This window comes from Apostichopus japonicus, chromosome 14, assembly GCF_037975245.1.
Source record: "Apostichopus japonicus isolate 1M-3 chromosome 14, ASM3797524v1, whole genome shotgun sequence".
Taxonomy (NCBI): Eukaryota; Metazoa; Echinodermata; class Holothuroidea; order Aspidochirotida; family Stichopodidae; genus Apostichopus; species Apostichopus japonicus.
Window position 1 is genome coordinate 17,529,652 of NC_092574.1, and position 13,533 is coordinate 17,543,184.

The 13,533-nt window shown below is 37.6% G+C and overlaps 1 protein-coding gene across 2 annotated transcripts in view; it reads right to left on the reverse strand.

Moving 5' to 3' along the window:
* Positions 1-239: 239 nt before the first annotated feature.
* LOC139979727 (centrosomal protein of 135 kDa-like) overlaps positions 240-13,533 on the reverse strand; it is a 36,970-nt gene continuing 23,676 nt past the window's right edge. For both annotated transcript variants that reach the window (XM_071990786.1, XM_071990787.1), the window contains 13 exons: positions 12,883-12,945; positions 11,510-11,683; positions 10,549-10,626; positions 9,423-9,574; positions 8,315-8,430; positions 7,109-7,319; positions 6,231-6,399; positions 5,148-5,258; positions 4,229-4,414; positions 2,833-3,042; positions 2,220-2,422; positions 1,361-1,465; positions 240-528 (listed from right to left, as the gene is read on the reverse strand). In XM_071990786.1, coding sequence (XP_071846887.1) covers positions 255-528; positions 1,361-1,465; positions 2,220-2,422; positions 2,833-3,042; positions 4,229-4,414; positions 5,148-5,258; positions 6,231-6,399; positions 7,109-7,319; positions 8,315-8,430; positions 9,423-9,574; positions 10,549-10,626; positions 11,510-11,683; positions 12,883-12,945 — 2,052 coding nt within the window. In that variant the 3' untranslated portion in view covers positions 240-254. The remainder of the gene's footprint in view (positions 529-1,360; positions 1,466-2,219; positions 2,423-2,832; positions 3,043-4,228; positions 4,415-5,147; positions 5,259-6,230; positions 6,400-7,108; positions 7,320-8,314; positions 8,431-9,422; positions 9,575-10,548; positions 10,627-11,509; positions 11,684-12,882; positions 12,946-13,533) is intronic.

Consider the following 13,533-nt stretch of genomic DNA (forward strand, 5'->3'; position numbering starts at 1 on the left):
CCCTTAACCATACTGGTAGCATTAGTCTTTTATTCAACCCTATACTACCCTTATCTCACTGTGTATGTGTTCATAGTCTTATAATACCTAGAGAAGATCAAGAGTGTCCACAGGCTATAAATCTGTCAATCATATCTCAGTTTTCACCTTCATAATTCATTCATGCAAAGCCGAGGCTTACGCCACAAGGGCAAACCCTGAAGTGCTACGGTACGGTATTTCTGGTTGATTTGACACTCTGCTATTAATAGAAGCTAGAGATCATCATTTGTCCATGTGAAGCCGAGAGTTTTACTCCGCTGGGGTGATCTTGAAGGGCTTCCGGCCGGGGACCTGAGGATTGACTTTTCTGGTGTGGCAGCGAGAAGTAACTCTGGTGACAAGGCCCTCCTGCTGGAGGTTCTGTTCGGACTAGTCGTGCCGCTCTTGTCCTTTCCTCCGAAAGACGAGGATGATGCATCCCTGTTGAGATTCCCAGAGGTTGACGGTGATAACACGCTTCTCCTTAATTCCTGACTGAGACGTTCTCTGTTTCAAAAACAAAAGAAAAACAAAAGCAACAAGAGATTAGTTTAATTTTGATATAAATATTGAGAGTTCTCATAATGAAGATGTCTTAAATCATTACAGAAATTAGTTGATAAAATAGATCAGTAATGAAGCCAACAAAATGACCGGAAGCTGCAGTGGGAATATGGATTCTTGTAAGATATCTTTCAGAACTACACCCAGGAATCCTTATAACATCTCTTCTTGTCAGTGAAGAGCTTTAATCAGCTCAACATTCAATAGTGTTATATTTACTTAATAAATGACAAAGATATTCCCCAGCAGAGTACATGGTAATAAACTGTTTAACTTCACTCACACACTACTGATATAGCTGTTGGGATGAAGAGTAAAAATTGATACTGTGATATTCAAATTGCTTCAATCCATAACACCATCTGCTCCCCCCCCCCCCACCTTGCCCACCATCCTCCAACATAAAATAACTTAGCTGTCAAAAAAACGAAGCAATTGTGAGTGCCTTAGCAAAATTGATGTCCATAGGTATACCATTAGCCCAAAACACTCATAGCAGCTTTATGCATAATTATATGGTCACCACTTTCACCAACCGTACCAAATATATATCTACCTAATAAGATTATAGTTGATTGAATGGAAGGTTAACCAGCGAGCATTGAATGGACTCGATGCAATCCTTCCTAAGATAGTAACATATTTTGCATATCCATTTACTGAGTGGTATCTCTTTTAAGTTTTCTGTTAGCCAGATGGTATCTTCTCCCCCACCCCCCCCCCCATCTCTCTCTCTCGATGCCGCAATCATACTTTTACTACTGAGAAAAGTCACCTTTCAAATTTTTCACCAGTGAGTTGCCTCTTTTGTCGGTCCAGATCAGCCTCTAACTGGGCACAGCGGGAACGTAGAGTCTGTATTTCCCTCGTCTGACTTTGGCTGTTGGTAAATGAAAGAAATCAAGGTGTAATATAGAGGGCAGCAGCAAGGGTTCCTTTGAGGAAATTACGACAAAGATTGACTCTTGATCGAGGTCTCATTAATATCTGTGACAGAGAAAAATGAATATGAAAAAAGGAAATCCTGGGGTAGAAAACCTGATCCGGTTGGTCCCTTTAAAGCAGGCAGCAAAGCAGCTGCAGTATGCCTTACTAGTTTACGTAAATATTTGTAAACCACCAATTTTATGATGTGACACCAAGCCCTGATTACATGAAATATTCACTTTAAATTTAAAAAAAAAACATTGAAGAATAACTAAAAACACTGAAGAATAACTAAGTGCAAAATTAATGTTGATATGTTATGACACAAATTCCATAAGTACATTTTATAATATTCCCACTTTCAGATTTTTAGGAAATTCCCTTGAAATGAAGGCTGTTATTTGAATAAAAATGAAAGAAAAAAGGAGAAAATGGGCTTATTTGTTAGAATCTGTTGAAAAACAATGGAGTAACTTTAGCAATTAGGCCTAAACTGAGGAACCAACTTCATGGTCAGTATGACCTTAAAAGGAGCAAACCACACAAGTGATATATATTAAGGGAGAAAATCTTAAAAATCCAGAATATATATATATATATGGAAGAGTTTATCTGCATGCAAATGTTTCTGTGTGGTGGAACTATTAACATAACAAATCAAAATTACAAGGGCTGGTTAAGTATATGAGGACTTGACAAATTCTTACAGTTTGCTGTCTGCCAAGGACAAACGATCTTTCACCAACTGAATCTCAGATTTCTGTTCCTGGTTCTCTAGCTGCACTTGGAAATCCTTCTCTCTGTTCGTTGACAGCAGATTCTCGAGATTACGGACAGAGCTACGTTCGGTGGAGACCTGGTTACGTAACATCTCAGCCTCTTGTTTGAAGTCCTCCACTGCTGCTTCCATCTTGGAGGAAAAAATTAAATAAATTATTTTCTTTAAGTTGAAAAAAATTTCCAAATATTCAATTATGGTTAAAAAGCAGATTCCGTTCCCAGAGGCACCATGCAAACATAAAAAAAAGTAAAATATAAAAAAAGTAAAATAAAACCCACACATACACAACATTTAAATTAACAGCTTAACATTCCTTACTTATGGATCGATAAATAACGACAAAGATTGCAGAACTGGATTACTGCCAATTTAACCGTTCACCTATGTGGCCCCAAAAAAACAAACAAATATTAATATAAGAACAAATGAGGAAGATTGTAAACCAAAAAGGAACGCAGAAGGAAGAAACATATTTCTCAGACAAGACATCTTTCGTGTGAATTTTATTTAAACATTTACAGTCGACTAACAAATTTTACCTGTTCGCAATCGATGGTCTTTGTAGTCAGCTGACGTGACAAAGCCTCCTTGCTGGCGTCTAACTTAGTGCAGAGATCCCTGACGGCCGAAAGATCCTGAATGAGGGCCTCCTTCTCTTCCTGTAGTTGTCGCATATTCTCTTCCATCGTCTGTAAGGACCTGGTCAGGTTAGAGACCTGCATCTCGTAACCTTGCTGTAAGGCAACTTGCTGAAAAGGAGGAGGAGGAGTAATGTAGAATAGATTATATACTTTGAATAATGTCGACAGCTTGTGAAGCGTATTTTTTTCAAATATCTTCTTTTTGTTTCCTCATTTTTTTTAGCAGTTACCCAGTTTTGGGATACCATTTTTCATTATGCTACATTACTCCAAGATGTTTCATAAGCCTTCTGCAATTACAATCGATTCATTTGGAGTTATTTTGGTGATCTTTTAGATAGAAGGATAGATGGATCACTGGTAAAGCTATCATCTTCTCCGAGCAGCTGTATGAATTTAGCGGCCAATTCCTCGCATTTTTGGAAACTTTGGCTAAATTGACTATACAGGAACAATTTGAGATGTTGTCATATAATCACTTATGGATAAGATTCCAATAAGTCAAACTAAGACACTCAAACAGTGTTTCAGTAAAAACTATTAATCAAAGAGAAACCGGTGATGCCGTTCCATAAAAAACGGCTGTGGTCCAGATGCATTTTCTTAATCAGTATAAAATCACATAAATAGGGCACTCCAAACTTTTCGTCATTCTTAGATATAGTTGGGGTCGCAAATAATTTTAAGATAAAAATGAAACTTGCAGATATTTGTTGAAAAAAAAGGAGGGGGTGAATCTTGAACATAAATTACTTTAAAAGTTGCAAACTATAACACCATTTTGCAACTCATGGACATGGGTCTACATTCTTCAAGAAGAGCCCTTTCCAACATTCTCCACTACAGGAGCACCAAGATGATGTTGGTGAAAATTTGGGTCACCAAGCAAGAAAGCATGAACACCAGGGACATTAAATTGTGTATTTGAGAATTATGAATCATGCAGTTGGAATATCGTTAGTTTAGAACACATTAGAGCTTAGTCAGAACCTAAAAAGCAACACAGGCAACAATACAAACACATACTATATTCACAGCAAATATACAATATTTACAATTTTAACAAAGACAATAAGATCCTTGGGAGTAGCTCAAGAACATTTTTCAGTAGATTAACTAGAAAAATATTAAAACATTAATAATAATAACGCCTGGACTGAGAAGCTGAAGTCATGATTGAATTTGCCTTATGGGACAGCCATTGGACTATGACATCAAAAAGCGTGTAATAGCTGCGTACATTACAGTCATCCATTGAAAGCAAAAATTTTTTTTACTCGTGAGTCATCCTTACCTCGTCAAGTTCTCCTCTTAACTGATGTACTTGGTCTTGATAAGCTCTAAGATCAGAGTCCTTTGCGGCGACTTCCAGGTGTAGATTGGATGTTTGGCTGTTTACCTTAGACGCCTCCGATTCCCATCTGTGAGCGTCGTCCGAGGCTGAGCGATAGTTCTCTAACAGATCCCGGTACTCTTGTTCCTGAGAAGAAAAAGAGTTATTTCTGCTGTGAAAAGGCAGCTTTTTGGAAGCAATAATTTAGTGATCACGTTCGGTGCAGCAGAGCTGAGCTGAGCACTTTTCCCCCACTTCTCAGTCATAAAATGAGGAACAGTAATATCATTTCTATGTACAATATAATATCTATGTACAATATAATATCTATGTACAATGTAATATCTATGTACAATATAATATCTTTTCATTTGGGTAGCAAAATGCCCATTGTATATTCATTATTTCCTATGTTGTGCTGCATTATATAAACTATGTATATATAAACCGTGATCGATTTCAACAATTCTCAGTAAACTCAGGAATGCAAATATAGAATATTCTGAATATCTATAAAAACACTAGATATTGTCATCTCTGTCATTGTCACATGACTTATGAACTACAGTTGAGGTGGATAAAGGCTGCAGTGTTAGAGATGGTGAAACATAGCATCTAGGATGTATCATGTTTGTAGCCCGATAGCACATCCAGTAGTACTGCAAGGTTTCCACATCTGAAATGGACATCTTAATTAGTTTAACAAACCATATGATGTCCTGGAACAATGCTTGCTTTACTATGCTACAAGGGTAGAAATGAGCTAAAACAGTTATAAGGATAGCCAACCCATATGAAGTGTCACCTACATCCCACCTGGTTCTCAGGACATGCATATTTGGCTGCTTTAGTGTCATAAAATATCTAGCTTATTTCATACCTTAGCAGCCAAAACATCCTCAAATCTGGCAACCTCTCCAATGTAATCCTGCACCTGAGACTTGAGGTTTTCTTTGTCAGCGATGACTTCTTCCAACTCACGGTTCAGAGTCTGTAAGACGGGAAAGAAAGCCATAAACGATTTAATGTGATTCTGAGCTTACAGTGAAGCAGTTCGCGACACAGGTTGGTGAGCTGAGCCGTTGCGGTACTTAGCACACCCCGTATATGGAATCTACATCAACTTATCCCAGATTTCTTTCCCGAATAAAGGTTTCAACAAAATAATTTGGATCAGCATTTTAGATGCCGTATAAAACATGTTGTTGTTTTTTATTCATCTGGATGTGGACATGAGGCAAGGCAGCCACCATAAATGTTGTGGTGCTTGCTCTTCTCTTAAAGAACTTTATGCTGATATTTGAAGACCCTGATTTCATGGCCAAATATTTCAGAGCAAATGTTCAATTTCGTTAATGCTATTTATCACAGTAAGCAGAAGACAGAAACAGGTATACATTGAAATGGAGTAGCAACGTCCAAAGCATTTTGCTATGCTATATCAACAGAAGTCTGAGATGAAGCGCTGCAGCAGAAAAAAATTGGGTCAATATTATTGTCCCCACCCTCCCAAGAAGGGTTTTCCCACAGGAAAATGAAGATGTTGGGTCAGGATTTGAGATATACTAACAAACAAAGTTACCCTCCCCCCCCCCCAGCAATCCCATCACATCAATAAGGTAAACAACAGGAAGTATATTGTGGTTCAGTTTGTGGTAATTTGAACCACTCATTGTCTTTCGAGTTGAGCATCAGAAATAGCTCAACCTGCTTTGAGTGAAAAGAGGTTTTGACTTCCTGACCAAACTTTGTACAGCTGATGGCAAAAAATCTACACCATCATGATGTGGAAAATTGATAGTGCCATGAATGAGCAAAAGTGCCCACTATCTAGTTTTGGTTGAACATGACAAGATAAAACATGACTGGTAGAGTGTGACTGGTAGAGTGTGACATCATAAGGTTGTGACAAGTTCAAATATACAGAATTCAATTTAAGACTTATAAAAGCTACCCCTCTGACCTGGTTTTCTTTGGTCATGGTGACTAAGTCTTCCTGTAGTCTCCTGTTCTCTCGTATCGTGTTGTCCCTCTCTCGTATCGTTTCATTCAGTTCCTGCCTCGTCGAGTCGATCTGCCTCCTGAGACTGTGAATCTCCCTCTCGCGGCTTCCTAACTCGGTATTTGCATTCCTGTAAATGAAACGACGACGACGACGTGACCATCACACTGCTTGAACTTTGGGTCAGTGATTTATGTAAACGAGCATATCTATCATACTCAATCATGGCTTTTAATTAAAATAGAGAGAAAAGGTTAGTAAGAATGACTAAAGGCATGATTTGCTTCATGCTTATCTGATGGGTTTTTTCCAATTTTTTTTAATGGAACAGTTTTCCTCGCACTGTCCCCTGGGGATAGTGATTGACAAAGGAGTTCAAATGGTATTAAAAAATTATATAAATTTATTGTGTTATATGTTTTGTATTATATTATGTATTATACATGTATGGTGTTATATAAATTGTATTATAAAATAATATAAAATTGTAAGATACTGGGTGCATGTGAACCCTGGTTATTCAGTGTGCAATGTACGATGGCTTCTGACTGTTACCCACTACCAAGGAAATGGTTATGCACCACAATGGATCAACATCAACTAAGCGTTGGAAAGCTTGGTCGGAAGAACACAGAGGGTTCTAATCCTTAGTTCACTACTTTGAATCCTGGCCAAGCCCAAACTTTCTTTGCTCCTTCCATCTTGTTTATAATTTCCTTTTCACTTTACTTAAATCCAAAACTAGTGTCATAACTTGGAGGGAACGAGAGAGAGAGAGAGAGAGGGGGGGGGGGTGAGGGGGTGTCAGAGGTTCCTTTTGTTGGAATGGTATTACTTACTCTAATCTAGCACCTAAATCTGTCTGTGATACTCTCTGATCTTCTATTTTCAGGGATTTGTCTGAAAGTCTTTTCTCCAAGAGTAAAGTCTGTTCGGTTTTCTCGTCGACGATGATCTGCAAGTTGTCCCTCTCTCTGTCCACAGCTGCGACCTTTGACCTGAGGGTGTCAATCTCTTCCCTGAGATTTGAGTTATGTATATTTACATCCGCTGCAGAAGGGAAAGAGATTGATGGTTAAAATTTTAAAAATTGAGATTACCGTAAGACAAATACATTTACCAGTTCAACTGAGTTACTTACCAAGGTAACACAAATAGATTGTAATGGAAATCAGCAATTGGAATTCTTAAGTGTTACTGTTTGTAATACAACAACAATTTAGATGAAAGAGCATTTCAATATCTTACAATACTGTGGATGAATTTGAGCAATTTTGATGTTCATCTGAGGTTTTAAATTTGTTTTGAATTATCCTTTAAATATAAAAGTAAAAAAAAGCACAACAGAAGGACAGTCTTCCTTAAAAATCTCAGAGTAAACTTTCAAAACGCAGATGGCTGTTACTCAGAAAGCTTAGATCAGATCCACGTGCTTGTGTTTATTGAGGTTATTAATATGGTACATGTGCCTGCAGAAACAGTCATTTTAGGTGCATTGGGAAAACAATCGTGAATGCAGAAGCCTTGAAGCCTGCGCATGATTTCAACCAATGTGTCTAAAGGGGGGGGGGGGAGGATGAGAGAGGGGCAGATACAGAATGGACCATTCAGTAGGAACTCAGGAAGGAAGACAGAGGGTGCTGTTGTGTCAAAGTCAGATTAAAGATATTATTTCACCAAAGAAACTGTTTTGCCAAGTCTAGGACGTCCAAACCACAGGTGAACCTAACGGTCAATTCACATTTGAGAAAGCATGCTTTTTCTTTTAATGTTACCAATACCACTCTACACTGTCCCCTCATGTCATGCTTCAAAGCTTTACTTCTAGTGCCAGTATGACCAGTTCCTAACTTCTGTCTACTGGAAATGTCTGTCTACTGGAAACAGGATATTCATACACCTCAATATGTCAGTATGATTGTATTGAAACATATTGAATGTACAGAGTACACAAAACTGTCCCAATTAATGGGTGATTGTAAAGCACTACATAATAGTTATACATCATCCACCAACAACAGTTAAGGGAGAGCCAGTCAACTCACCGAGCCTGTTCTCGAGTCGAGTCATCCTATCTTCAGCTGCGAGTAGTTCTCCTGATTTGTCTGTTAATCTCTTCTGGTGTTCCTGAGATGAGAGCTCAGCTTGCTCAGCTAGTAACCTGAAGGTTTATTAAAAAAAATGAAGAAATAAATATATATATATATATATATATATATATATATATATATATATTCAAACAGAGTAAAGAAATTAAGTGCCGGGTAGCTCTGTTGGGAGAGCTGTGGGTGTGTATTACCCTGAGGTTCCTGGTTCTTGTTGCACTGGAAAACAACGGTTAACTAGCTAGAGATGACACTGTCAACTGAGTTTCTCTTTACTTTGGTATACAGAACTTTATTCGCATGAAATTAAAGGGATGGAACTTTCCCAGCAGGCTACAGTACGTGTCACACCCAGCTCTTAGACATGATCACAGTGTATATCAAAGGTAATAGTATGATGCAATTTCTTGAGGGTTCACATACTTCATAAAACTACCACTAACGCATGACACAGCCATACAGTATAAATACAGTCTGACAAAAGTTGACAATATTTTAACAGTTTGAACCCTGTGTAACCAAAACTGTCTTTGGTCTTCTTAAGTTTGTTTATAATCAGTTTTAGAAACAAAAAAGGAATATATACATACATATATATACAGAAAACAGTTAATTACCAAACCTATTGAATTAACACAAAATATATCTATGAATATATAAAAGTAGAACAAGAAAAGCAACTGGCATTTTTATCCCAGCAAGATCTACTTCAGGTTGTTTTTTCTGTAACTTTGTCAAGTTACACAGTAATGCTGTTATTGTTACTCTGCCAAACTATACACAAAACAGTTTTTATTTTATTAGAACTATTTCAGGTCTAGAGACAAAACACACAGTTTTTATTGTTACTTTAACAATCTATTCAAAAATATTTCTGTAAAATTTGTAAGTTTGACTGTTTCTCAACCCTTGTTTATTCTACACAAAGCACTGTGCCATCAATTTTTAAAGTAAATGCAAAAACAGGAAAACAGGACTGAAAATAGTGACAGAGTTTCCTCCTGGACTTAGATGGCTCCAAATTATTAAACTAAATATTCTTTCTTGCCTCATCTGAGTAGAGTTAGCTTTATTTTGAGATGCCTCTTCTCTGGCCTCCTCAGTTCTAAGGTTCAGAGATTTGACCTGATCTTCCAGTGTTGCAATCATTCCTTGTAGGTTTGGAATTCTGTTTCTCGATGCGCTCAGGTCTTGCTGACTCTGAAATGGTAGAAAGAGAAGATGTACAGTGTACTTATATTTAAAGCCGAGTTAAATATGTGGAGACCTGGTGCAGTGGCTTGAATTTATGCCTTATAATCATTAGATATTGCCTTACATTACCCAGCAGGATCAAAACTCTCTTATCCTACACAAAACATTGCAATGCCCATCTTTAGTTTTGTCAGAAGATATTCCCTTTACACGTTAAAGGCTCACAAGTTAAAGTGACTGGACCCCTTTAGTATAACACACTGACCATAACTCGGACCTTTCAGGAGTTACCATTAAACTACCCAGAAGAGGTGATGGGCATTGTCTCAGAGGGAGGGTCATTGAGGGAGGGCACAGTGCTAAGAAAGTTAAGAAAGTGCAATAGAAGAGTCCAAACAGATTAGAGATGATGAATGCAGTAAATACACAAACCTTTATTATTAAAGACAAAAATTATATATCATGCTGGTCTCAAAGAAAGAATGTACCTATCATTACAAATGTGACAAGATCAGACAATGTTAGATGCCATCTTTGGGAGCCCTCATTGGTCTCATACCAAGCAAATGTTGGATGCTTTACGGGAGTTATTAGGATTTATAAAACAAAGAAATAATGTTTACAATTAATCCTGAGAAAGATGAAACTGAAGAGTATCAACTGCTTTTACATCAAGCAGTACTTCAGAGTTGTCTAGGAAAACCAAATTTAGCACAAGTGGACTTGAACTTAAAACTTTAAATTTCTTAGGTTAACCAAATTAATTCTACTTATTAAAGCCTGGATACTCAATAACAAAGTCCTGGGAACAGAAACCCTGGAAAATCAGAGGCATCAAGTTTACGAATTTGATATTTTGGCCAAGGTTAACTGGCACATCTACTTAGAAAACAACACTGCTCAACATTTCTTTATTATTTAATACAGTATCTTGCTTCAACAATGTCATTTATACTTGAATGGACACAACATCAACTTACGGTTTGCAAAAACTGCTCCAAATCCTCTACCTGTTGTTGCAATCTGGCTTTATCACTGAGGCTAGTTTCTGTGGCTATCTGCAAAATGCAAGAAAATGTAATGATTGTTACAAAATAAGTATATGACCTTTCAGCAAAAAGTTAGTTTTGATATTGACAGACAGTTGCAATCAACCAATAGAAATATCATTTTTTTGTAACTTTTCATTACTGCTAAATTTTGTCACTGGTTGTCAGCAGGTGTGTAGTCACTTTAGGGAGAATAAGATGTTGTTTCTGATATTGACAGACAGTTACAAACAACCAACTAATATCATTTTTTTGTAACTTTACATTACTGTTAAATTTTGTCACTGGTTGTTAGCAGATGTGCAGTCACTGTAAGGAGAATGAGACTAGAATTGCCCTTGGTTGAGTACGAGAAACCAGCACAAGGCTCTATGCATGATATCGAGTATGTAATTTCGTACTACATCTATACTATATTTCCAAAACTTCCTGAGTACAAGAATGAGTACAAATCCAATAGGGCAAGTATAAGTAACTATGGTAACTTGTAACTATGTTAGAAAAGGAGTAGTGTGTAGACACATTACAAGTCTGGTTCTTGGTACTAAAATACTTATGAGATCATATTCTGGCAGAAAAAAATATTCTTACGTTAAAATTTAAGTTTGTGAAGAATACCATGAGATGCCTGTAAGTACACATCTTATAGTCCAGACATTCAGGTAATAACTCACAACACCACTAACCATATTAGAAACTCCAGAAAATTTGAACCTGTCCTTGCATACAAGACATACAAGCAGCACACATTGATAGTGTAATACCTCTGCATACACCAAAACAAATCACTTAGACTAGGGAATGGGAGGGGAGGGAAGGGGATGGGGAGGGGAGTGGCAAGAGGATTGAGAGGAGGACAAGGAGGAGGAGACGGATTGAAGAATGGTCTGACCTTTAACCTTTCCCTAAGGCTGTCTCTTTCCATGGTCATCCTCCTAAGATCAGCTATGACCTCATCTCTCTCACTTTCCAGCCTCTGTAGGATCGACTTAGCTGCCACTGTGGAACCCTTGGTGTTCGGTGATTGCATCAGGTTCTTTCTTAACCTTTGAACTTCACTGTTCGACTGAGAAAGAAGAAACAATCGTTACATGCAGAAGAGAAGGTAGAGACATGCTGTAGCCTGGATGATGGCTATGGGTGATTATCAAGATCTAAGGAAAAACATATAACACTTGTCACGAGTATGCTTGACGCAAGTCTAACGACTATCGTGCAGCTGGATAAATTTACTGATGAATATTCATTTGTTGTCTGTTTTGCTCACGAAGTTCAAATTAGTAACATACGACATTCTAGTATATGCTTTGTTTAATTCACTGATTGCTCGACGGGCATCAATGGAATTTGTGCAAGTCTTTGTTTAGATTAATTTGCATAAAATGCAGGTAAAGGGTCGGTATGAATAGGCCGGGTAAGCAGGTCAGGGCGTGGTATTCGTGTTTGGTATAATATACTTGGTGCAAGGGTGCTGGGTGCACCACAGCAGTTACTTGTTGCAGTTGGACACGATGTCCGTTGGGCGACGTTAGCCCGCAGTACTTCGCTATTCTAATATAGCATATGTAGGGGCAACTTCAGTTCCCCGCTGATGAATTCGTGGCAATATATATCTTGTCATATATCGTAAAGGACGTACCGATACGTGTAAAAAGCCGGTAACTGACCGAATTCCGGTTTTTGCCCCTGGTAACGAGGACCAAATAAAGCTTATACAAAAGACACACGCCATCCGAGTATTTACGTTGTCCAGTCGAATAGTTTTACCTTACCCGTGACAACACTGGAAGTTAAATACAATTGAGGCAGAGCTACTTAATTATTCTAGGCAGCTACATATATTCATGGGGAGATGGACTGTAGCTTACATGCCATCTGTGAATCCAGGTCGAAGTGTGTGGGTGAACACTCCCCCCCCCCCCACCTTCAGACTCAGACAAAAACTTAAACATAGTTATTAGCACAACCTTGTGTGTATACCTAATTATAGACCTAAATTATAGAGTAAATATGCCTCAGAATGCACCATTTCACATATAATATTTGAATGTTTTTTTCTGCAGGAGGATTCCCAACCACATGTACATTCACCAACATTCTGATAAACACAAAGGATATGTAACTGCTGCAGTGGCTTAAAATCAATTATTTGTTCTTTCTGTCCTGTCAACAACTTAAAATCGATCATACACTAGAGCAAAAAGGTAAACCTCTTCAACCTTAATGACTTAAATATGTATAATTTAATACAAAATACTCTCTTACTTGCTCGTACAGCAGGTTCAATTTATCCCGTTCACTAGATAGCACCTTGACATTGCTCTGCACCTAAGATGAGATAACCAAAGACGAGACTAAGATTCAAAAATTACCCAAAACAAACAAAAAAACTTTTAAAGTGTTTAATATAGTGGAGAGAAATACTGAAAAGTAAACAAGAAGAAAAGAGGGAAGCTGCGAAGAATACTTTTTCCTTCAAATAGAAATAAATTTGCAAATTTGGTCCCCAAATATAACGAAATGAGAACGAAAATTTGTCAACTTGCATAGCAATCTTCCCAGCCTAGAATCTGTTGTAGTATACATCCTTACATATCCAAGCTAAGGATACCACCACTCGGGAAAGGATGCCTTTTTTATTTTTTGCTTTCATAGAGACACATTTTCACTCTTCAGGTGACTAATTTTAGACCAGTTGTTTGTATATTAACATAAAAAACAATATTCCAGAGTATGTTTAGTAATCAACATGGCATCTGAAGATCATCGCATGACTACATCATCAACTTCACAAATACATTGGCACATGTCTTTTTCTTGTTATTATCATTTTTTGTCATTAAGGGCCACATTTTTAGTCGGTTGCAATAAGTGAATCTTGATCTAAAATCTTCCAATCAAACTATGCCTGCAAAC